The 25,937-nt window shown below is 38.9% G+C and overlaps 1 protein-coding gene across 1 annotated transcript; it reads left to right on the forward strand.

The window, feature by feature from the left end:
* Positions 1-7,859: 7,859 nt before the first annotated feature.
* On the forward strand, positions 7,860-19,511 carry ZPBP2 (zona pellucida binding protein 2). The gene is made up of 6 exons (XM_074940808.1): positions 7,860-7,938; positions 9,406-9,567; positions 10,538-10,756; positions 14,681-14,766; positions 15,937-16,114; positions 19,402-19,511. Exons 1-6 carry the CDS (start codon positions 7,860-7,862, stop codon positions 19,497-19,499), a joined length of 822 nt encoding a protein of 273 aa, XP_074796909.1. The 3' UTR covers positions 19,500-19,511.
* The last annotated feature ends 6,426 nt before the right edge of the window (positions 19,512-25,937 follow it).

A 25,937-nucleotide genomic window follows, 5' to 3' on the forward strand; every position in this document is an offset into this window, starting at 1 on the left:
TCTCCACATCAGCAACCAGCATCATCACAAGAACGATCAGCTCATGACATGATTTGACATCATCTTATATTTGTACGTGCAACTTCAAGCTCTGATGAGACAAAAATAGTGCAGAGTGAAAGTAAGGGGGGAAAATGAATACTTTAGATTGAGGCTTCTATGCTTATTATCAATATGGAATACTTAATTTTTAAAAAAATATGTTTTACTTAATTCGGCCTTTGTGTTTTTAGGACTTGCAGCTTGTTTATGATCTATATATTTGGCAGTTGAGAAATTAAATAAAAGCATTGGAGTAATAACTGGACTGAGAATTAATTTATGTTGTTACTTGACATTTTATGGGAATGATTACATCTCTAAGGTTATGGAGGCCCAGTTATGCAACCCATACTTCTGCAAGTAGTCCTTTTGAAGTCAATGAGAATACTCATGTAATGATTGCAAAATTGAGAGACTAAGGTATTGGTGAATGAAATGGTGATCTGAACAGATCTTTCAAAAGACATAAACTGAACATGGCTCTGCTGTGTGATAACAATACAGCACAGGGATATGATTCTCCGAGTTATTTTTTGTATTCTGAAGACTGCATTCTGACTGAATGTCCATCCAGTTTCTATAACCCAAAAAGGGAGAAAAGCTAGACACTCCATGAAAGTCCATGAGCACCTCACTGTTCCCAGTCTGTTCGGAGTCAAAGATCCTGAGATAATACAGTATTGAATGACAGTATAAAACCCTGAAAAAGATAGAAAATATCAATAATATAGAAATAACCATGTTTGGAAGGATTATTAAAACTCTGAATGTTGACAACAGATGGAAGTACAAGAGATTTTATCAAATAAAATACTATTATTATTCCTTTTGACCTGAGCAGTTAGCCAGTATTTCAGGGTCTTGGGGTAACTATTGTTATGTTTAGTTTACCTGTATTAAATTCAAAATTAGACTCATTGTGCCCTGGAAACACCCATTGCAACAGAAAAGTCAAAGCTGTAGGAGCTAGTAGAAGTTACAGGATGGTTTCAGTGGAAGCAGGGAAGGATTGGGTTGTCTCTTTAGGGGACTGAGAAGGGACTGCCATTAAAAAAAGTACTTTCATCACCTGAACTCTTTTTTCCATATACACATTTTGCTGTCTGAATGAAATTGTAAACTCTTTGGTGCAGAAACTTTGGCTTAGTTTGTATTTTGTAAATCTCTGTGTACTTTTACAAGTATTAATTTTTATCATTATTATTGAAAACACCCAAGATGAGACTTTTTAGCCTGGGTGTTTGTGTTTTATAACATATTTATTGATCTATCAAGGGCCAGTAAGATGAGAAACATAATCTGAACGCTAGTGTACTGACTCTAAAATACAACTTAATTCTTACTATAGAAAGTAAAATACACCAAGAGACAGATGCACAAATAAGTTTATTGTATATTGTATATTAATGCTCTATATTAAGGAATTTTTGTTTAGTAGATGAATGTAGCTTTGTTTAATTTTCAGAAGACCTTTCTATGTATTTGTACAGCACCTAACATACTGGGGCCAGTGGGCGCTATCATAAGAATAATATGTAAATAGTGTTTAAGGAAATACACCAAACTATATCTCTTATTTTTTGGTTGACAAAGAATCTTTTTTAAGAAGAAAATGCTGTTCACAGATCTATTAAGAAGATGACCTAGCTGCTTCTAACTCAGAAATATCATACTGACTTTGAAAGGAATGAGTCATTTGGCTAGAGACATAGATCATAAGTCTCAATCTACAGAGATCCAAAACTGCAGACAAAGCTTTATAATGGAGAGATTCTTATTTTACAATAATTAACAAGTGGGATAATGAAAGTTTGTGTGGGACAGTCAAATTAAATTTGGGCATAAACATCCTCTGGAACAGACTGAGATATGACTCGTATATAACGGACACAGATTAAAACTGAATCACTTAGCCGATATCACATAAGTGTGAAAAGTTAACTTTGAGTAAAACTGAAAATCTTTGACACAGAGGCACGCTAGACCTTTTTGAGATGGTCCTAACTTTAAATTAATCAACTACTCATAGAAACTAAAACTGAACCCCTTGACATATTCCTTACACCTGAGCCAGCTACTCTAGATATAACCGTTAAGTCTTCTTGAACTTGTGTCAACTGAAATAACTAAAGCAGCACCAATGTTTAGGCAAGAGACTTTAAATAACATGAAAATTGGAGGATAAATAGTTTAAAAACACTAATGTTTTAGTCCATAATTATGTTTTCTATCTCAACATTTTCCTTTCATAATTCAATATTATCCCCTTGGGAGGTTTCTTTCTTTCTTTCTTTCTTTCTTTTTTTCTTTCTTAATACTATTAGCTAAAGTCTTTGGCGTGTTTTCCGAACACGGTTATATGACTGTTTCTAACAATGTCAAATATGAATACTGTGTCCTGGCACATTTTCGGAACATGGTTATTTTAACACCGTTTTTAGAAATGCAGTATTACCAGCTCCACATGTTCAAAAAAGTTGAGCCAGGCCCCCAACATCATGAGATGGGCTTAAAAATTATGATATTTTTAAAATAATAAATCTTTCTGTTTGCAATAAGTTCTTTCTGTTTGCATTTTGGATTTTGATACAAGATCACATTTTCAAGCGTTTTGCCACAATCAGTGCTAAAAATTTACTTAAAATTAAAAAAAAGTTGAGATTCTCAACTCATAACATGCCTCCAGATGCTGGGGCTTTAAGAAAAACACTACACATTGCAAGGCTCACAATTAAATTGTGAAAGCTGACACAGCAGAATGGGGACACAAACCACAGTGCACTGTGTCTAGCAATGGTTTCTAACCATGGTTTAGTGCAGTGCTGTTTCTAGCTGTGGAAAGCAGGGGCAGACATCACCATGTCCCAGTTCTCCCAGGGTCCCTGAAGGTTTTTCTAATATTGTTGCTAGTTGTGTGAGCCAGGATATAGAACACTGTGTTACGGTATTTGGAAATAGGGTGACCAGACAGCAAATGTGAAAAATCAGGACTGGGGTGGGGGGTAATAGGAGCCTATATAAGAAAAAGACCCCAAAATCAGGACTGTCCCAATAAAATCGGGACATCTGGTCACCCTATTTGGAAATAATTTCTGGCATAATTATAACAAAGTTTCTACTGATGTGTGGCACATGGTGTTGAGGATAGATGGCATAGTGATGCTCTGGGTGGTTCAATCCCAAGGAAGGAGAATTATGCTATAATGATCAGCTTTTGCACTTTGCAACTTGGTTTACTGTGCTGGGGTGTAGAGGGTGGAAAGGGAGACCGCCCCCCAGTAGTGTTACCGGCAAGTAACAAGAAGGGATGCTGTCCTGTCCAGCCAGATTTCCTGCAAAGAGATCTCCTCCATCAGCCCCACCTGCCCTTTCAAGTGGGCAGCTGACTGAGGTAGCTCCTCCCCCCATGACAGAGGGACTCCCCTTAAAGGAGGAAAGAGGCGCCTCTCTGGAGCATAAGGGTAGCAAATGGGAGCAGAAAGGTGGCGGGAAGACCTGGTAGGCTTCGCATGCATCTGCCACGGCAGATGGAAAAAAAGGCGGAAACCGCATTTGGACCCCGCGCGCTGCGGCGGCAACAGGCGTAAAAAAGGCGGGAAGGGCATTTGGCATCGCGCTGCAACCCCGACAAGCGGGAAAAAGGCGGGTAGGGCGGTTAGGCTCGTGCTGTGGACGCGACAGAGGAAAAAAGGCGGGAAGGGCATTTGGTCGCGCTGCGGACGCGACTGGTGAGAAAAAAGCGGGAAGGGCTTTTGGCCTCGCGCTGCGGCCCCGACAGGGGGAAAAAGGCGGGAAGGACAGTTGGTCTCGCGCTGCGGAAGGAGCAGGCGGAAAAAAGGCGGGAAGGGCATTTGGTCTCGTGCTGAGGACGCGATTGGGGAGAAAAAGGCGGGAAGGGCGTTCGGCCTCGCGCTGCGGCCCAGACGGGGGAAAAAGGCGGGAAGGACAATTGGTCTCGCTCTGCAGAGGCGACAAAGGCGGAAACAAACGGGAAGGGCATTTGGCCTCGCGCTGCAGGGGCGACAGGCGGGAAGGGCATTTGGCCTCGCGCTGCGGACGCCGCAGGCGGAAAAAAGGCGGGCACGGCGGTTAGGCTCGCGCTGTAGCCGCGACAGGCGGGAAAAAGGCGGGCCGCGCAAAGCTGTTGGTCACGCGCCGCGGCAGTTAGAATGCTGCGGGCGGGGGAGGGGCTGCGAGGGGAGCTTGAGCTTTCCCCCCCTCCTTGGCAGGGAGCGAGGACCGCGTGGGAGGGGGCTGCGCTGGACCATGCAGGGGGGCGGCTGCGGGCTGAGCTCTCCCCTCTACAGCGCCTCCCTTCTGTCCCTGGGGGTTTTGTTGAGCGCCTTGTTTGCTTTGACCCAAGGTAACCGGGGGAGCAGGTTGTCCTCACTCTCTGTGGGGGCTTCCCGGGTCTCCAGCTCTTTACCCTGTGAGTGTGGATGGCAGAGGCACACCCTGTTCTTCCTGTGGCCCTCACTCAGATCAGAGATTGTAAGGGGCCATTGTAGTCTTCCTGAGCTCAGAAATCATCAAGGCTTCATGTTCGGTGTGGGTCACTGCCAATACCCCTTTACCTCTTGGCCTTGCTCTTTGGGAAGCCAGACATCAGAAGAGGCCATCCCAGTGTCCTGGAGGCCTTCAGTGAAACCCTGGGTCAGGAGTCATTGAGGGCCCCCAAAATATCGGGACAGCGGTCTTCACACCCATTAGGGGCTCTCTTGAGAGAGAAGCCCTTTCACACGTATTGGGCCCCAGTGCTCATCATATAGCTTATTCATCCCTTTAAACTGCTCAGTGGATATGGAAACAGGAGCACTGAAACATGGGCCCCACACCCTCAACAAGATCACAAATGCTGTGGCTTCCCTGAACCCCACTTGTGTCAGAGAAATCAGGGCCTCCTGCAACCTCAGCAGGTGCGTCCCTAACGCAATCCCAGCTGTGGTGGGCTGCCCTTCTGAAATAGGTGTTACATAACCATAGTTATGAATTCTTTTGTCCCAAAGTCAGATGGGGTGTCGGGGAGTTGGGGGCCCCTGCAAATTATAAATAAATGGTATTCCTTTCAGAGACTGTTAATGGAAATCTCCAACCTGTTCACTGAAATCTGTAACTATTCAGAGGTTCTGGGGTTGATCAAAGACAGTGCTAGGCATAAGCAGACAAAGCAATGGCTTAAGGACCCTGAGCAACTCACGGCCCCCCCTTAATTATTAGTAGATATTGTATGGGGTTGCCCCCCAAAATATTCCTGTTTAGAACCTCCAATGGATTAGCACAGGCACTGCTATTGATTAGTTAAGCGGTGCAAAGCACTTCCTTCACCTTTTGGGCAGAATGTGCTGTTTCCACAGAACTTTCTGACCTGGGTAGTGAATGACTGGGATTAGTAATTGAACCCCGGACTTTAAACAGCAGAAAATGGTTCAAACCAGTATTTAATTTTTCTGGCTGCAAACTCCACCTTTTTGTTTATTTATATCAGGGAAGTAATGCCCATTCTGTAAGTTTCATGCAAGCTTGACAAGTTTTGTAGCTGAGATTATTTTGAAGAGCTGCAAATTTTTAAACAGCTTCCTTAATTACTTACATATTTTTGGAAAGTTAATATTCAGCCTCTGTGGAGGCTCCACAGTCAAGACAGGTTTACTACTTGAACAGTAAATAGGAGTGCTTGTTTTAAGAAAAGGATGGAAGGGAGGCGAACTGCAAGAGTAAAATAAAAGGGGAAACAAACTAAATTCAGATTTGATTTTTAAAATGTTTTTTTAAGTGTTACAGTGTTTTTTCTACAGTGGAAGCTGCAATTGATGAAGAACAATATTCTGTTAAAGTAATTAAAAAGAATTACATTTATGGCAACCTCAAACATCAAGGTGATTATTTTTATAGTTAAGATCTAAGTAAGCATTTTAATGCAATATTAATACAAAGATCATAAATACAGCAATAAAGCATATAAACAAATGTACATATGTTGGTGACTGTGGCTGTGTTATTATACCAAAAGAATTTCAAATCTTAATTATATAGAAAATTACATAATTCTTCAAGCATATAAACAGGAAATGGATATCGTAAAATAGGCAACTAAATTTTTTACTTCAAATTATTCCCAACTGGAAAAATTCAATTACTGCAATCTGAAAGCTGTCAATAAATCATAGCCACTGTGCAATAAAGGACATTGTAAACAGAAAGATCTTTGAATTAAGTGATTGCACGGAGCAGTAGGATGTGCGCTTATGGGTTTTTATATAAGATGAAAAAGGTATTGGCAAAATGATAATTCATTCTACAAGCTATCGATATTGCACAGTCTTGGAGAGTCTGTTTTCAGTAAGGACTGCAAGTCAAGTATGCTGAACTATGTTTTGGCCAAGGCTATAATGTTTTTAACTGAATCACAGTAAAGAAAGATAAAAGAGAACGGTTATGCATTTTTAATCAAAGGACGGCATGTACATTAGACATGGTTCTGGTGTGAATTCCTTAATCAGGGTCCCAGTCTGACACACATGGAGGAGGGTTTGAGAAAAAACTTGTTTTGTGGTAAACGGTGTTTAAAAAGCCTTTGTGCCAAGGTGTAGAGAGTCCAAACTGCTCTCTAAATACCTGTTTGCTACTACATGGTGGGTAACTTAGAGTGGCAGAGTATTTGGGGATGGCGAATGGTCGTACCTGGTGGGAAACAAGTACAGTTACTAGCATAGTAGAATTGATGGAAACCTGTTACATGCCCAACAGCAGTGGAAAATTTATTTATTCCATACCCATTGTAACAGATCCCACAAATTCTGTACCTGGGATATAGAGTAGGGCTATAGCTTATTCATTCCCATATGGATCCAGTCTGTACTTGTTCATTTCTTTCCTTTTTGTTCATTTACCAGATTGACCCCATAAAGTATCTGATTGGTCAGCACAGTTAATTGAATTAATATAATAGATTTATTCTACAAAAAGTTTAACACCACATGTTTACAACTACCTATTAAAGTTACAATGGAAAATGATTTAGAAAAACTCTAAAGAACTTTAATTTGGGTGGGAGGTGAGCCAAAGTCAATGGGGGCATAATTTATTATTTAGTGAGAAATTAAATAGATCATATTAGAAAAATGCCCTCGAATCTTTGTTTTTCTGGGGTGTTGGCAGTGGTCAATTTATTGTATTTTAGCACTAGCCTTTATTGTATTAAAGCACTAACCTTTATCAGGATACGCCATAGGAACAACACGTGCTGCTGAGCTGCTGGTGATTCCAACAATACTATTTTCAGGATGCAGAGCTGTGGCTTAACAAACACTTCTACCCTGTGGTGTTGCTCTAGAATTTTGTAAGCATTTAATGTCAGGATAAGGGTACTACTTGCTTTCTCACCACCTCAGCTGCAAACTGGAGATCTGATATTCTTAGGCTGTCAAATCTTTGGGACTGGGACCATGTTTTCCAGTATATCTGGACAGTACAAAGCACATTGTGGAAAGTTCCATGGTACAAACTAATAAACAATAATAATAATTAATAAATAAGACCATTAAGAGATTAGTGTAATGTTGAACTAATTTTGCAAGTTGGACCTAAAAAAGTAAAGAATTTCTTTTTATATGTATGTATATATATATGTATATATAAATTATATGTATATATGTGTATTTATATATGTATATATAAATTATACTTATACATGTATATATAAATTGATATTTAGTAATTTCATTCAGTTTCAGCATTGCTAGTTATTTAATTCATTCTCTTGTATTGCAGTGAACATTTATGTTAAAGTGTATACAAATAGTCCATTTCTAGTATGCATGGATTTGGCACTTTCTCAAAAAGAAGTAATAGATCCAAACTATTTATGGATTGGACCAGATGGAAAGAATCTAAAAGGCAAGTTACTTTCTCCTCATTATAGTTTATATACAGTCTTACTGGTTCCATGTTTATTCCATCACCTACTAACCCACAGAATCTGATTTTTATGAATATCACATAACACGAAGCAATCCATATGTGATGGCAAAAATGAAAAATTCTTCTGAGATAGCTCTGTTTCTCTCCTATTTTACTGAAAAAAATTAATTCCATCACTAATGGTTGAGTAGATTTCAGAATGCTGTATGTGAGATCACACTTTCTAAGTTTTTGGTGAAACCTATCATCAGTGGGATGGTGTGACTTGTGGATCATGTTATCCTATGTGAATTTTTTCATGGGTGCTTTCATTAGCCTTCATTTCTTTAAGACATTTTCCATAATAATGTGTGATTAGTCAGAATTTGTTTTGAAGCTCTTCCTGATTTCCATAAAGAAAGGAGGTAATTTTCTTCACATAACTGACACAGATCTATAAAGTAGATTAAGGAAGCAGGGCTGGGGACTGAATATCCAATCAGGCACTTAAGGGGAAACTGGAAGCACTATTAAAATCACTGCTTGGTAACCAAATGGGAGAGAGATTATGGAGAAAGTGGAGCTCCATGCCTAGTGGACTGGGTTGTTGTTTGATTTGGGATTTTTCTGTTTGAGTCTATATTTTCCTTTTTTGTTGTTGTTAACCTAAGCACAGACAGGCTCAAGAATAAAGCTGTGGAGAAAAGCTTTACTTGGTAAAAGACTTTGTAGTTGGCCCAGTTGGCCCACTCCATCAGTTTACAGATGTAAACACACAAACATTCCCCACTCCACTAGTTTGAACACCAGCAATGGTATTATAATACCATAAATGAAAAAAAAAGAATTACTTTTAAAAAAATTAAGACGTTTTCACTTATATAATATTAGCTGAGTATTCACTTTATTAGCATATCAAGAGCATAATTTCACCTGTTCATAAGTTTTGTCAAAACAGTTCATGCTTTGAAGTATTTTCACCAAATAAATACACAAAGCATGATTTGTACTTTACTGAGGGATGTAAAAACTTGACCTTTGATATATATATTTAAAGGCTGTTTTAATATTTTATATATACATGTTATATAATGTTTTTTATTTTGATATATAGCAATGCTAAAAGTACTCACATGTTTATGTTCTCAGCACACTTAACATAACTTAAAAATACATCTTAAGTGCAGTAATTTAAGATAACCTGCTGCAAATCCTCCTTTCTGTCAAATAGTTCTGGACTCCTCCAATTACATTCCCTCCTCCAAATTTTCAAATGCCTGAGGGAAAAAATGAGATTTGCAACAAGTCCTGAAGGTCATTAGATTCAGACCAACTTCTATAAGTAAATTGATATTCCTACGTAAATGTAAATAATATATCTTCTTTCATCTGTTAGTATACTACATAAATTATGCATCAGTATTTTTCTAATATTAATCAGGTAGTTTCCTGTTTCCATTTTAGGACAAAGATATATCAATCTCACGGAAACAGGAAAACTGATGGTGAGAGGTTTTCAGGAATCTATGTCTGGATCTTATACTTGCACTCTTTCTTATAAAACCATCAAAACTGACATACAAGAAGAGAGAGAGAAATTTAAGACATATAAATTTATGGTTTATGGTAAGACCGTACAAATTTGCTGGTAAACTAGTGCATGTGACTTTTCTGAATATTGGTTTATTAAACACAATTACTTAGCACTGTACTCCAGAATGTAAATTACATTTTCAAGCACCTTGGTGATAAACATCTTTATTATTCTAAATGCCAGTTTTTGAAAAGTCAGTTCAATACAACTTCGATTTCAATCAAATCAACACAACTGCCAAGAGCATCTGGTGACTGTCCTTGAGAATGAAATAATCTTTACCCTTGGGAAAAATAGACGAGGTCATTGCCTTCTTCCTGCCTTCCCCCAAAGGTACCCAAGGACAGAAGAAGAGGCTCTGGTGTGGCTGTGATCTTGTTCCAAAGAGGTGTCAAAGATGGGCCTCTGTCCTGGTCTGATCTTAGTTGATGACATATGTTACAAGTGGTGGAAGGGTGACAGATTGTGCAGTTTAGCAACCCCATCATTCTCCCAAAAACAATTATAAAAAAGTAAATGAAAGGAGGAAGAAACAGATGTAAATTCTTTTTCCAGTCACTTCAAAACTCTCCACCCTAAAATGCAGGTACATGAAGTACTTTCTTTAACAATTTCTCATCACATTTCAGTTATGTCTACTTTGTAAGCAAGTGCACAGGCTCAAAAGTGGCTATGTTAGTTCTGTAGCTATTTTGACATATAACATTTTCCCATGGTTGGTATTTAGGCACATAGTCATATAAAAATATAGTGTGTACACATACGAAAATTCTTGTGCGTTGATATCAAACTAAACGAATAGTGTAAGGCCATTTAAGTCAGGGAAGCTATACCAAGGATGTATTTGGCCCGTCATGCTTAATAAGTAAACAAATTGGTTTGCCTCTAAATAAAAGTCTATTTAAGGTATAAGATACAAAGAGTAGTACTGCATAGGAAATATAATATGTGTGGCACAGACATTATATTGCATGTACTTATGTGTATACTAATTTTTTTTAGCATATCGGGAGCCTGACTACACATACCAGATATCTGTTCGGTTTACTACAAAAGAGTGCAGACTAGCAGCTAATGGTCAATTCTTTGAAGAGCTGAAGAAAATCTTGAATGATTTAATCTCTGATTTGACATGTCATGTTATAGAACCATCATACAAATGTCATGTCATCAAGATGCCAAAACATGGCCTCCTGGATGAGCTATTTGTTACTTTTCAAGGTAACAGATTTAAGCATTTGTTTAAGACGTAGTGTCACACTGTTACTTTATTAAAAAAAGTTAAATTAAGGACAATATAAATTACATTTGCAATTATATCAGAGTCATATGTTCCCTCATATGTTGCTTCTCTGCTTTTCTTCAGAGTTTCTGTATTTTTTCTTCTTAGCCCACAGATGGAGCTATAATGCAGCTTATAAATTGTTTGAATTTATATTAATGTACTTTTTACAACCTTTCTGGGAAAGGTTATTCTCTAACAGGGGTGTCGTTTGCAAAGGGCCTTGGGGAACATACGAATGGCCATACCGGGTCAGACCAAAGGTCCATCTAGCCCAGTATCCTGCCTTTTGATAGCGGCAAATGCCAGGTGCTTCAGAGGGAATGAACAGAACAGATAATCATGAAGTGATCCATCCCTGTCGCCCATTCCCAGAAAATCATTTACTAAAGTCCAGATATAGTTCATTCATGATTCTTCATCAATGTTGTAATTCTGTCAGAAAAATGATCAGATTTATCTTTCTTGCTATTTTCTTCTTGTTTCTTGCCACTTCCGTATTTGGGGTCAGCAACTTTTATTGTCTTCTTCCGAAACTCATGATTGTACACCTGGTTGTCATGCAAATTGGTCTTTCTAATGTCCATTGATGTCCGGTCCATATACCAAATCTTTGGCCTTCCCCTTGGTCATCTTCCATCCATGATCATTGCAAGGGCCAGCCTATCAACATAACTCTCAGGTCTCCATTGGACATGTCCCTACCAACGTTGCCTAGCCTCCCTCAACTTGTCTTCATTTGGGGCAGCCCACATTATGCCCCTCATAACTTCATTTCATTTCCTATCATGGAGTGTGCAGCCATTTTACCATTTCAGCATCTTCATTTCTGTGGTGGAGAACATACTGATTTATTTTCTTGTGCCTGGCCAAGTCTCTGTTCTGCACATTTGGATGGGTAGAATTATAGTTTTACACACTCTACCTTTTAATTTTGTAGGCATCTTTTATCGCAGATGACTGGGGTCAGCTCCCAGCATTTGCACCAAGCAGCTTTGGAACAGTGCTGGGCTTCACTCGGAAGAGCACCATTATCAGCAACCAATCTGATCCTATGTATTCAGATTCTTTCATTTGTCTAAGCTCTCTGCCTCTTCTTTCATTTGTCTAAGCTCTGTAATATCCTTTATGGTGCGTCCTCCTCCCTCAATTGTAACCTCAGTCTTGCTAACATTCACTCTAACTCCTGCCTGCTCTATGTTGCCACTGTTCAAAGTTGGATTGCAGGGTCTCACAGTCTTTCGCACATATCACTGAGGCCATGTCTACACTACGGGGGGAGATCGATCTAAGTTACGCAACTTCAGCTACATGAATAACTTAGCTGAAGTCGACGTACTTAAATCTAGTGCGGGGTCCACACTATGCTATATCAACTGGAGATGCTCTCCCGTCGACTTCCCTTGCACTTCTCGTTCAGGTGGAGGACAGGAGTTGATGGGAGAGAAATTGGCGGTCGATCGCTGCACGTCGAACCCCCAGTTAGTGTAGACAAGGCCTGAGTCATCAGTGAACAGCATATTCCAAGGCAACTCCCTTCCCCTATTTTCACTTATCACATCCAAGGCAACTGCAAACAAAGAAGGATTCAACGCTGACCCCTTCTCCCCCAGTACAGCTGAACATTTACTGGAAATTTACTGCTGTAGCAGACTACTAGGGTCGTCACTCCATCAAAAATATCCTGAATAAGGCAATATATCCTTCTGGCACACCTCTCCATTGCAAATTCCACCAAACTAGTTTTCTTGATAAACATTTATACACCTTCTTCTCCAAGTCCACAAAGGCTGTGCCCAGTTGCTGTCTCTTGTCTCTAAACTTCTCCATGAGTATTCATAGAGCAAATATGGCATCAGTTGTACCCCTTCCCAGCATCAATCCATATTGACCTCTCCAAATCTCAAGTGTTCTCAGATGCTTTTCAATAATCTTCTCCCAAACTTTCATATGGCATGTGCTGTCAGCTTAATTGGGCCATAATTAGCATAAAATATAATATCTCCTTTGTGTTTAAAAATGGACACCACAAAGCTTTTATAGCATTCGTCCAGCATTTTCTCTTTCTTAAGAATATCATTGAACAGAATTGTAAAATACTTGACGCTGTCCCTTCTCATTTACTTCAGTGCATCCAGCACTTCTTCATCTAGCCTAGGTGCTGTCTTCTTTTTCTTATTCCTCAGAGCCTCTACAACCTCTTCCTCCTGTATGAAATCTGTTACGACTTGGCTCAGCTTACATGTTCTTAGTTCCTCCTGTGAGTTCTCATTTGTCACTCTTTCAAAATAATCACTCCAGACATTCTTGATTGATTCACCATTTGTTTACAATATACCATGTTCATTTCTAGTGTGTACAAACTCATATGAGCCTTTTCTTTCTTGCCTTAGCGAGTTTTTGGACAGTCTTTTCTCTGTCATATCCTCCTAGTTGATTATATATCTTGTCACAAGCCAAATTTTTAGCTGTGGCAAAACTTCTAATGGCCTCTTTTTTCACCTCCATATACACCATCTTATCATTGCTCAAGCTACTGGCCTGCCATTTTTTAAAAGTTACCTCTTTCTTCACAGATTTTTTAACCTGAAGATTCCACCACCAAGTCTTCGTTCTTATCCTTTTTGGCACTGGTTTAATCGCTCCTAGGACTTTATATGCTGTTTCTAGCAATGTTAACTTTAATTTGTACCAGATATCCTCAACAAATCCCTTTGTGTAGTCAGGAAGTCTATGCATTATTTCTTGTTTAAAGATTTTTTTAATTCCCATCTTTAAGTTTCCAGTGCTTAGACCTTTTTGGTGCCCAGGGATTCAGGTGTTTCCAAGGTTTCTACATTTTGAATTCCATAGGGACAGTCGATCCATAATGCTTTCTGTAGGTGTCGTGGCACTGGGGAATTGATGAGGGACAGGGACACCCCGGACACATTTTCTCTTGACTGTGTATCTGCCCTACATGAGGGGAATTCATCTGATGGGACCTGCAGTTGCTTTGTGGCAATTTTTCATCATCAGAGTAAATGAATTCCCCCTTGCCTCCCCCCATGTTCACAACGGAGATAGGACCCAAGCCTCAAAGTTCAAATCTGGATTTGGACCTTTCCATAGTTTGAAGTTATTTGTATATATGGGGGTTTGAGTCTGTCCCATCTCTCATTTCCAGATCTTTTCTCTTCTCATTTATTTCATTATTTTGTTAGTGAATGACACTAAAGTCACTGGATAGGAATTGTCAGGACCACTCCTTTTTCCCTTATTAATAAATGATACCACATAGTTTTTTCCAGAACCTTGTATCTCTCCAGTTTTCCATGACCCTTTAGAAGTAATTATTAGGCATTCAGAATGTTCATTAGCTAATACTTTTAACATCCTAGAATGCCAAGCCAGCTAGACTGACTGATTTGTATATGTTCATGTTTTCTTAGTATTTCCTTACCTGTTTTTAATCAGTCGGAGGTAATCGAAGTTGCCTTTCCTTCTTGGTTATCCATTTATCTTTATTTTTATTATTTAAAACTCAGTTAAATATCTTAGATCACAAGAACAACGGTTATGAAAACAATATCTTGACCACAGAAACAAATGTAATAAATTGACACTTCCTCACAAATTTGAGGCAAAATAGAGTGCCTCTGCTCTTGAGTTGTATTGTAACAGCATAAAATTAATGTAATATACAGATAAGAAGCAGCAACAGTATGATGGCTGGCATTTGCATGCCAGTGCTTTGTAAAATAAATCTCCAAATGAAAGACACTCATTTCAGGATGCTCCTTTGTAATGTATTCTTCAAGGTATTTATGATGAGCTATTACAATACAGTTTTGCCTTTATACCCTTTCTCCTTTTCTCTATAGTAAATCCTTTTGCCCCAGGATGGGAAGCAGTTTGCCAACAGATTTCTTATGACTGTGAAGATGTAACCAACAGAAGAGTTCAGGAGGTAGGATTTTTTTAATGCAAGCATACCTAAATAAACATGTGAATATTCTAGAACCCAAAATGAGGGAAGGAGACGCTGCGGGGTGGGAGGTTGTAAAATATGGACTACAAAGTTAGTTAAGGTGAAATTTACTTTTCCCTGTACAAATCCTAGATAACTGGGCTTTGTGCAGGGAAGTCTAGAAGAGCAAGAACAGCATGGAGAAGAAATCTATTCCATCAATCCACAAGCAGACCGTGGTGTTTTGGTGCAGCTATTCTAGATGTGGTAGGGAATAGTAGCCACAGCTACTCCATGTCTCCTATGCAGATATTTTAGCCCACTGGATTCTTGTAAATGGGAACTAGAGGCCCCTCTGCACATCCATCCCCAGTGGTCCCCTATGTAACCAATTTTGGACCATTGTGGAATGTTTCTTCCCCCCCCCCTTATTGAAAAGGACATGCAGATATCCATGCAGACGTCCCACTCTTAAGTACTTTTCTTTGTATTCGGGGTGGTCTGTGCACAATTGTATTCAGTGGATCAGTAGGGTTTAAATGTTATAGAAGGCTTTCACGGTCCCTTCACGCTACAGTGAATCCCATCATTAGTATTTACAGATTTTGACAGGTTGCAGTCCACCCTATGCAAAGAGCAGGAATGTATGTGTGATGTCTGGATTTTAAATAATTCAGCTCAAGATAGAAAACTATATTTAAATGTCATATTTATTCAAAAATTGCTGAGGCCAGTGTTAATGTTTCTTATACATTTACTTTCTAAAATATGAAATTATGAAAATTAGCAGTATGTTAGCATGTACTGTATTTTTATTTCAGTTTTCCTAGAACATAGACCTTTGGATTATGATTTGGTAGCTGTAAAACAGTTTAAAGAAACTATCAAGTGTAGCTTCTGTTTTATATATAGTTCATTTAGCTTCATGGTGATTGTTTATGATATATATTATATTGCACATTGGCCTTGATCCTAAGCCCACTAAAGCCAATGGAAAGTCTCTGGATCACGATGCAGTGCAGTGGGTGCAGGATCAGGCCCATATTGCATATCATATACATATTCAAGCAGAATTAGGACAGAATATATTTATTGATATATCTGATCTACAAAAAACAAAATCCCACTGTCATATTTATCATTTATCATTTAATTGTTCCTAAATTTTAGGCAAGAGATCTCATTGAAGAATTTTTCCATAAACAAACATATGTTCTGAAGCACGAGTTTCGGAATGTACCTGCAATACATTATATAGACCATAGCTTTGAAGTTACTCGCATTGACAGCTGTCGTCCAGGTTTTGGAAAAAATGATGACACCCACAATGACTGCGCTAGCTGCTGTGGTAATTATAGAAAAATAAAGTATCCATATTTTTTAGCAAGCAATATAAAGATTATTGCATATTAACCCTGCTTACAGTTTTTCTGTGAGATACATTTTTTTTTAACATTGGTGATAAAAGTAAGCGTACTGCTGTTTATCTTTTGAAGAGGCATTTTGATTCTAAGTGATAAAGTTGGCAGGAATGGAAACAGCCAAGAAAAAGGTGCTGATAGTATTTGATGCATATCATACTGTAATAAAGGCTACCACTGCTGTCATTGGCCCATCTGGAAATATGGCTAAATGACTTTCTCCTCTTGCTCTTAGATCAGTTATAGTATTCAGGACATAGGATCAATAAGAAATTGTCACTTTCATAGTACTGCTATTTTAAAATAAATGCTCAACTGTTCTGGGAGTTCTCCTGCTAGCAGTATCTATTTCTGAATTTAGGGTTACTGGAGGCAGGGTGTTCTCAGTAGGTCTTTAGTTCTTGTGCTCAGGCTGTGTTTGCACCGCACACCTTACAGCGGCACAGCTATGCTGCTACAGCCGTGTCGCGGTAAGCTACGCAGTGTAGCCGCTCTTTGTGGGCAGGACAGAGCTCTCCTGCCAACAAAATAAAACCACCCCCAAAGAGGGGCGTCTCCCACCAACAAAGCACTGTCCATACCAGCACTTTTCATTGGTAAAACTTTTGTCGGTCAGGGATGTGGTTTTTTTCACACCCCTGATGACAAAAGTTTAACTGACGAAAGTGCAGTGTAGACATGGCCTCTATTTTTGTTGGCTTTCAGCACACAGTGCAAAGGCTGTCTGGTTAAACAGGGGTTAGTTAGAACTGAGTTACAGAATCATGGAAATGTGGGATTGGAAGGGACTTTGAGAGGTCATCTAGTCCAGCCCCCTGTGCTCAGGCAGGACCAAATATACGTAGACCATCTAAACCTCCAATGTTAGAGATTCCACAGTTTTCCTTGGAAGCCTATTCCAGTGCTTAACAATTCCTATAATTAAGGCTAAAATTTTGTCAGGGATACTTTTTTTAAAAGTCAGGGACAGGTCACAGGCAATAGACAGAAATTCACGGAAGCCCGTGACCTGTCTCTGACTTTCACTAAAAATACCCCTGACAAAATGTGGAGGTGGATTCAGCTAAGCACTCACTGCTGCTGTGGCTGTGGGGTCCCCCACCACCTGCAGTGAGTGGGAGCTCTGGGGTTGGCCTGTTGCTGGGTCCCCTCCCCTCCCCCCCCACAGCGCCTGGGAGCTCCAGGGAGTCCTCCAGCCATGGCTTGGCAGCTGCAGGGTCTGCCCGCCACAGCTGGGTAGCTACGGAAGATCCTCTCATTGCCCACTGAGGCTGGGCAGCTGTGCAGGGTCCCCCCACTGCGGCTGGGTAGCTGCAGGGGGTCTCCCCGCCTCAGCTGGGCAGCAGGAGGGGGTCTGCCCATCCAGATGCAGGGTCCCCCCACTGTGGCTGGGCAACTGCGGGGGTTCCCCTACCAGGGCAGGGACTGGGAGCTGCGGGAGGGCTGGCTGAGAGCTCCAGCCCCAGGGCAGAAAACGTCACAGAGGTCAATGGAAGTCACGGATTCTGTGATTTCCATGACCTCCATGACATAATTGTAGCCTTACTTATAATTAGAAAGATTTTCTTAATATGTAACCTAAATCTCCCTTGCTGCAGATTAATCTGATTACTTTTTGTTTTAGCCTCTGTGGACATAGGGAACAACTGATTACTGTCCTCTTTACAATAGCTCTTAACAAATTTGAAGACTGTTATCAGGTCCCCTCTCATGCTGTTTTCTCAAGACTAAAGCTGCCCAGCTTTTTTAACCTTTCCTCATAGGTCAGATTTTCTAAACTTTTTATTATTTTTTTGCTCTCCAATTTGTCCATATCTTTTTTTAAAGTGTGGTGCCCAGAACTGGACACTGTACTGCAGCTGAGGCCTCACCAGTGCCGAGTAGAGAGGGACAATTACCTCCCGTGTCTTACATATGCCACTCCTGTTAAAATAGCCCAGAATTAGCCTGTTTCACAACTGCATCACATATCAGGCTCATATTCAATTTGTGATCCTTTTTACTGCCCAGCCAGTTATTCCCATTTTGTAGCTGTGCATTTGATTATTTTCTTTCTAAGGGTAGTATTTTGCACTTGTCTTTATTTAATTTAACCTTTTTGATTTCAAACCAGTTCTTCAATTTGTCAAGGTTGTTTTGAATTCTAATCCTCATCTCCAAAGTGCTAGCAACATAAAAATAGCCATACTGGGTCAGACCAAAGGTCAACTGTCAACCGCTCCCAACCTGCTGTCATCCGCAGATTTTATAAGCATACTCTCCACTCCATTATCCAAGTAATTAATGAGAATGTCGAATAGTACTGGACTCAGGAGAGAGACTGCCATAGGATCCTACTAGATATGTTCCTCCAGATTGACAGCAAACCATTGATAATTACTGAATGAGTACGGTCTTTCAACCAGTTTTGCACCCATTTTATAGTAATTTCAACTAGACCATATGTCCCTAGTTTGCATATGAGAATGTTCTGTGGGATTGTGTCAAAAGCTTTACTAAAATCAAGATATATCACATCTGTAGTTTCACACCATCCACTAGGCTGTATTGGTTTTTTAACAAGCTTATAGTTTGAACAGGTTGTATTTTTAAATTCTGAGTTTACCCAAAGGCAATGCAGTACATATATGTTTTATACCTAAAAAAATAAATAGCTAACCCTCCAGAAAGACTTTTCAGGAAAATGAGGTTGGGGATATTTACATGTCACTAGTAATTTCCAGCAGTCACTTCTATTGCTCATGGCAACTGAAATTTGCAAGGCAGCCACCTAGAGTCAGTTACACAATGTTAAGCAAAGTAAATGTGCATTGCTGGATCAAGCAAAGTGCTCAGCCCCTGGATTGAGCCCTTAATTTCTGATCAGACTTTTGGTTCAGGCTACTGTGTTATGAAGTGAAGCTAAGTGTGTTGATCTCAGAGAAACTGAAAAAGGCATTCTATAATACAGGTAGAGTTATTCTACAGGGTATGTCGGAATGGAGCACTAAAATATTAAATGAAAAGTAACTGATATTAAAATTAAGAATGTAGTTTTCCTTCATATGATCACTTAGCTCCATATGAAATATTCAGCATGCAAAAATATAACCTGGAGCTAGTTTAGTGATCTGCTGAATGTCCCTAATACAAGTTTGAAAATTCCATAATGTGTATAACCCAGCCCAAGGTGGAAGGCATCTGACTGAAATACTGTATATTTGCTTGGTTGCAGTGGTTTGTGACCCTGGAACATACAGCCCTAACAATGAAGTGAGATGTCGGATTTGTACAAGCATTCGAATCAAACACTATGGAGCAAAATCTTGCTAATAAACTTAAAATAGAAATTGGAAAACTGAAGAAAAGTTGTGAAAGCATTATTATTCTTTTGTGATGTCCGTTTTTTTTTTACCTCCAAACCTGGGGTTCTTATATTTCAATAGCCAATCCTCTCAAGATTGATGTAACTTTACATTTTCTGTATTCAGGAGCCACTGTGGATAGAGATTCTAAAAAATGTCTAGTATAAAATGTTCATACCGGGGAGAGTAATTCAATGGAAAACAAAGAATGCAAAGAAAATTATGAGTATTAATATGTGGTTTTTACAGAAAAGTCTCTGATTTGTGGTATTGACACTGAACACAGCATAGCACTGTACTTTAAATAAATGAAGGAAACATAAACAATTGATGGAGAAGTGATATATAGTATAGTGGAATGATTGTAGAAGCATATTAATGTGTTATAATGCTTTAAGTAGAAGTCCATGTACATTAATGTTTGCAAGAAATTACTCTTGTAGGCCAGAAGTACATATTTAACCTCTATAATGTAAAAAATAAAACTATTTATTGTATTTCCTTTTGCTTTTTGTCCCTTTTTGGAGAAAAACAAGGTTGTTACAACTTTCCTCTTTGCATATGAACTGCTTTTCAAGTCAGGGAGGTTGAAATCATTTATATTAACATATTGTACTGATTTTGCTATGAGATATGGTGTACCAATATTATTAGCCATGCAAGCTAAATGTTTCAGAGCATGTTGTTAGAACTCATTTATAAATCCCCTTAAACACGGAATCTACAATGAAAACTCTAGCAGATTCTGTGTAGCTAAAATATTAATTTACTATACTGAAAATTTCACAATGCTATGCAGAAAGGGTTTCCAGACCATATCTAAGAAACTCAAAACAAATTCCCTAAAGTACCATCTGCTTTCATCAGCAATTTGAAAAAGTCTCCCTGCAAACCACAGTACCAAATTCAAGGAGGATCATCTTTCTGAGACAGACAAATTAAGTTTTGTGTGGTTTAATGTAATGGACATGTCTCTTGGAGGAGTTCCTAAAAAGCAAAGTTCTCTGTAGCTATTAAAGATCGAATCACAATTTTTGTAAGAATAGGGGTTTGCCAAGAATAAAAGTGGTTATTTTCTTTTAACTTTAATTCACTGTAGAAAGTTCCTGCACATTTCTTTACGTAATCAAAGTGAAATCTCAGCATTTATGTTGTGCCTGAAATCCTTCCATTGCAGCCTACTCTGTGCAAAGTTAGGTAGTATAATGGTAAAAACACTAGCAGCCAGTTGAGCTTCCACCATTGCCATCACCAGTGGGATCTATATGTAGTGCAACAGTGTGGAAGTTTAAAAGAAATGCTTAATGTAGAGTAGGCTAATGAAGACTGGAAAGACAGGTTTTTTTGTTTGTTTTTTAATAAAAAGCTTAGATTCCAGATCACATATCTTAGGCAAGATATGTTGGCAAATGCCACAGTCCTGGAATCAGGAAACATAAGGGGCCTATTTATATGACTTTTATGTTTGCTGCTTCCATCATACTTTCAGAAACTATATTATAAGCAAACAAAAAAGGTGCTGAGCATTTTGATCTCCATCTGCTTGCTTCTCTAGCTATTTCTTCTTCTCTGCATATCACCTGTGGCATGTGCTGGAGGTCCCAGGTGCCATGCTGTATGAACAGAAGCTTATTCTCTTCGCAGCAGTTTTGAACCCTTTGTGATTTTACTGGATCAGTAAACAAGTCCAGGAACAAATTGTGAAAATATTAAAATAAAGTGGAAGTATTTATTCCCAGAAAGAATCTAACCTTTCAAAAGTAAAGCAAATTTGGTAAAATGTTATCTTATAGAACGAAGATATCTACAATGATAGACTGTATTGCCTATAAAATAGAAGCTGTGTTAATACCATGCTGTTGTTTACAAGTGCTTTTCAAGTAACATTGGTTTTTAGTAATTTCATAATACATAATATGTATGTACCTCTGAAAAAGTTGGCCCGAGATATTTCTTGAGTCCAAATAGGATTATCTGTGTTTATTTTAAAAGGGTTTGGTTTGTAAACCTAATATCTTACTAGAAGCAATTCCTAAAACACAGAAGAAGAGTTTTCCTACTACCAAAAAAAGTGACTACAAGGGGTCAGGAAGGTAGTTTTACATCTCATTCAATGTACAGTGAGCCTGATTGACCACTGCCTTGCACTTTTATGTAGTCATCTGTGCAAAATGGATGTGAAACACTACCATTCTGACTCAGTACTGTTCTACACCCATGATGCCAAGGTGTAAAGATGCACGGCAATGAAAAACCAGACCCAGCATCTCTTCTGCTGCACAGTTCATCCTCTTATTGGGCATTGCCTCAATATTAATTCAGGAGAAAGAGTGGCACCTACTGAACAACCACCACTTCTTACAGCATCTAGAAGTTCCTTGGTGGGCACCCATCCAAGAACTGATTGGGATCAACCCAGTTTAGCTTATGCAGTTTGACAAAATCGCAGCAGGAAGTGGTACGGGTAGAAACCATACTTCAACCTTTTCATATTCATTACTTATTAAACAGTGATGAATAAAATCTTCTTTAACAAGAGCATTTAAATTGCCTGTAGGATGATTATCTTATTTGCCAACTGGACAGCTTGTGCATTGATCAGGTTTATACAGATTCAACAGGGGGGCATTCTGAGACTGCACAGTACATTTTTTGGCCTAATTCACAGCAGAATATCTTAGAGAACTGCAACATATATAAATTAGATGGGAAAGTACAATAAGTAGACATTAGTGAGGCAGTACTGTGCAGCAGTCTGCTTTTAGTTTTTATTACTATTTTAATGGGGTCATAACTAGTTCTTTATTAGTCCCCCAAGTTTTTCAAGTTAACCTTAAAATAATAAACAACACAGTTCAAATGTATCCCTTGTCTAATTCCATTTACTTTCAGTAGAATTATACTATGGATGACTTTAGCCCATGAACTTTTTCTATATAGTCTGTGTAAAATAACGTGACATAGAATTACTTTACTCCTCTGTATGTATTCACTCTCTGCTCCTCCAGTCTTAGCTTCTTCTCTTTTCCTGCCTGTGATACCCCCAAAGTGTGCAATTACTCTTTTATTTATACTGTACCAAAACTTTAAAACTCTTTCTCCTTCTTCCAATTGCTGTAATTTTACTCTAAACTCTGCTCACCATTACTTTGCCTTCACCAGTTATTGTATCCTTCCATTTTATCCTCACTGTAACAGGTCATCAAGGGTATGTCTACACTTGCAATTAAAAACCTGGGGCTGCCCCATGCCAGCTGACTCAGGCTTGCGGGGCTCAGGTTAAGAGACTGTTTAATTGTGGTGTAAACATTTGGGCTTGTCTGCTCCATAGTTAAGGAGCTCAGATGCCAGAATCCTACAAGGTGGGAGTGTCCCAGCTTTTGGGCTGCAGCCTGAGCTTATACAGCAGTAAAACAGCCCCTTAGCCTTAGCCCCAAAAGCCAAAGTTAGCTGGCACTGGCCAGCAGGGGGTCTAATTGCAGTGTAGACATACCTCAAGAATACTTATTAGCCTCCTTCCTACCTTTAAATTTCAGTTTTCTCCTTTTGCTCTATTCCATTTTTACACATCCTTTCCCCCCTTCTCTACCTGCATCTGTGTGTTGCTGTAGCCAAGTATAGGCCCTGATCCTGTAAACATATTCTAGTTTCTCACATGGATAAATGTTTGTGAAACTGGGCCTTAAAACATTCTCTCTCTAGTCTACCTCTCATTGTAAAGCTTTTGTGATACTTTGTATAAAGGATACTATTTAAAAATATTACTTAGCAATTAATATCTTGAAAGTATTGATTAACTTCTCACAATTAATTAATCCTCACAAAACCCCTGTGAGGTAATAGAATGAGTACTAGCATCCTCAGTGTACAGTCTGGGAAACTGAGACATTGAGAGGTTAAGTTATTTGCCCAATGCCACCCAGTAAATCACTGACAGAGATAAGGCTAGAACTTGGAACTTCCTGCCACCGATTTCTGAGTATGGACCATTAGATCAGAAGCCTCTCCTGTGTGTCAGTATAAATTGCACTCTGTGTATGATTTTCATTCTTAAAAATATATGAATGCTAAACAAATAATTATGAAAGTCATACCCCTTGTTCTAATGTCAAAGCCATATTTTTCCAGTCTGAAATAAAAACAATAAAATAGAATGTTAACAGAGACATTTTAAAGTATTCTCTGTAGATCTGCTGTGCCAACTGGTGGATTGGAATGGCACTGCTGTGCAGTAGCCATGAAATCAGGAAATGTTTCTATCATGGGTGTTAGAACGATGACATAACTTTCAGTGGAAATATCTTCTTGTGTCTCACATAGCATTTCTGTTAATCTGTGAGTGATTTATATCTCTAAATTTGAATAATATGAAACAGAACTGGAACAGGTCATGCAGATGTTTGAGATAGACAGAGCTGTGAGCTACAGCTTGTAGCTCATTTCTGAATGCCACAACCTAATAGCAGTTTCCATCAAATTAGAAGCAATTGGACTTCGTAGAAAGTTTTGATACCACCGCAGGGTTCTGCGTGACTACAGTGGGACAGTAAAAAGGTCTACAAAAATGAAAGATTGGTTAAAAAAAAATCACAATTTTGTATCTTGGTTAGTAAACAGTGCAATGAGTTTTTGTAGCAGTAGTGCAGAGTTGTTCTGAATAACATGGTATATAGATAATACTGTGGACATCAAGCAAAAGAGCACTCATCACTACTAGTGATGGAAAAATATTCAAGAGAAAAAGCTAAAATAAATTTTGACTTTTCCACATTTCATTACCAATTTGAAAATGGGCTATTTTTCCAAAAAACATTCATGATTTGTGATTTTTCCTCTCAGTAATGGGACCCTTTTCCAGTTAAAAGGAATCAATTTCCTATTGAACATGGACCAGTGCTGAGCAAAAGGTGGATTCAAAGTTTAAAAAGCAAAAGGAGAATTTTTACAAGTTGCCTCTCTGAAGACCAGCCACTTTCCTGAATTTTGCAGAAATGCAAAATTGGAAAAGGAGTGCAAAATCTTTCAAAATGAAATGCCAAAAATTTGTGTGACCCCCCCACCGCGAAAAAAAATCAATGGTTTTTCATAGCTTTTTACTATCAGCTCAAGTTATGAAAAATCTTTATTTAATCCAGGCTTTTCTCTTGCATTATTAACTGCATCATTCTTATATTTTAAATTCTTAATTACTTGTATTACAGTAGTAGTGCATAGAAACCCCACCAAGATCAGGGTCCCGTTGTGCTAGGTACTGTACAGACATATAAAACAGAAATGTATTATTTATTATATACAGAGATACAATATTCTGAACTGAAGAACTTAGTCTAAATAGACAAGACACACAAGGGGTGGTAGAAAGGAAGCATTATTATCCTGATTTTACAGTTGGAGAACTGAGACACAGAGAGTTTACATGATTTGCCCCAGGTAACACAGGGAGTCTGTGGCAGAGACTTGAATTAAAACCAGATTGCCTGAGTCCCAGTACAGTGCCTTAATCATAAAATGAATCCTTCCTCTCTAAGATACCATTCCATAGCAGAAGGTGCTACACTGAAATATTGTTAGAGGTGGACCAAAGTATACTTCAGTTGGCAAGACAGCACACTAGTCCTCTTGTCAGTTGGATTAAAGATGCTTAATTGCATAAGTTCAGAGTGGGAAATGCCATCTTGCTTGCTTTATTAAATTAAAGCTATATTGAACAGAACATCTCCGTTAACTGAAAACCAAATCTGAAAGCTGAGCACAGCTGTGCTTTGGCTCAGATAACAATCAGAACATAATATGATCACAAAGTCAGGCATTAGAGATGGAAAATACCAAACAGGTCATCTAACCCATGACTCTGATAAGAAAATCACCTTCCCAGTGAAATCAAAAATATATTCATAGTCTCTTTTTCAAAGCTAAGGTTACAAGACTACCTTCTTTTGTTCATACAGTCTGTAACCCTCAGCTTCAACACCTCTCTCCTGTGCTCCCCTGGTTGATTCTTTCCACTTCTACTTTCTCTGTAAAGCTAGTTCAGAATCCAGCTCCCTTCCAGCAATCTGAAGTGCTCTTTTGATATTGTAAAACACTAGTTCACTCCCATTGTACACTCTAGTTTAGTCCCATCCCCCCTAAGCTTATGCTTTTCATGAAAGTCCTGGTGAAATTGGGGCCAAATTATGGCTAACCCTATCCCACAGACAGGAAAAGAAGCTAGGAGGGGAGCTATGGGTGCAATTCTTATGCCTCTATCCAGGCTTCTAATAACCTAAAGTTAACATTGCAGATGCTCTGTGCTTGGTGGCACAATGAAGTATTTCAGTATGAAGCTTTGGAGTTAGGAAACACTGTGTTTTAGCAATGATCCCCTCTGATCCACCAATGACTACTGTGGAAGACTACTGTAGGA

Source organism: Natator depressus, chromosome 27, assembly GCF_965152275.1.
Source record: "Natator depressus isolate rNatDep1 chromosome 27, rNatDep2.hap1, whole genome shotgun sequence".
NCBI lineage: Eukaryota > Metazoa > Chordata > Testudines > Cheloniidae > Natator > Natator depressus.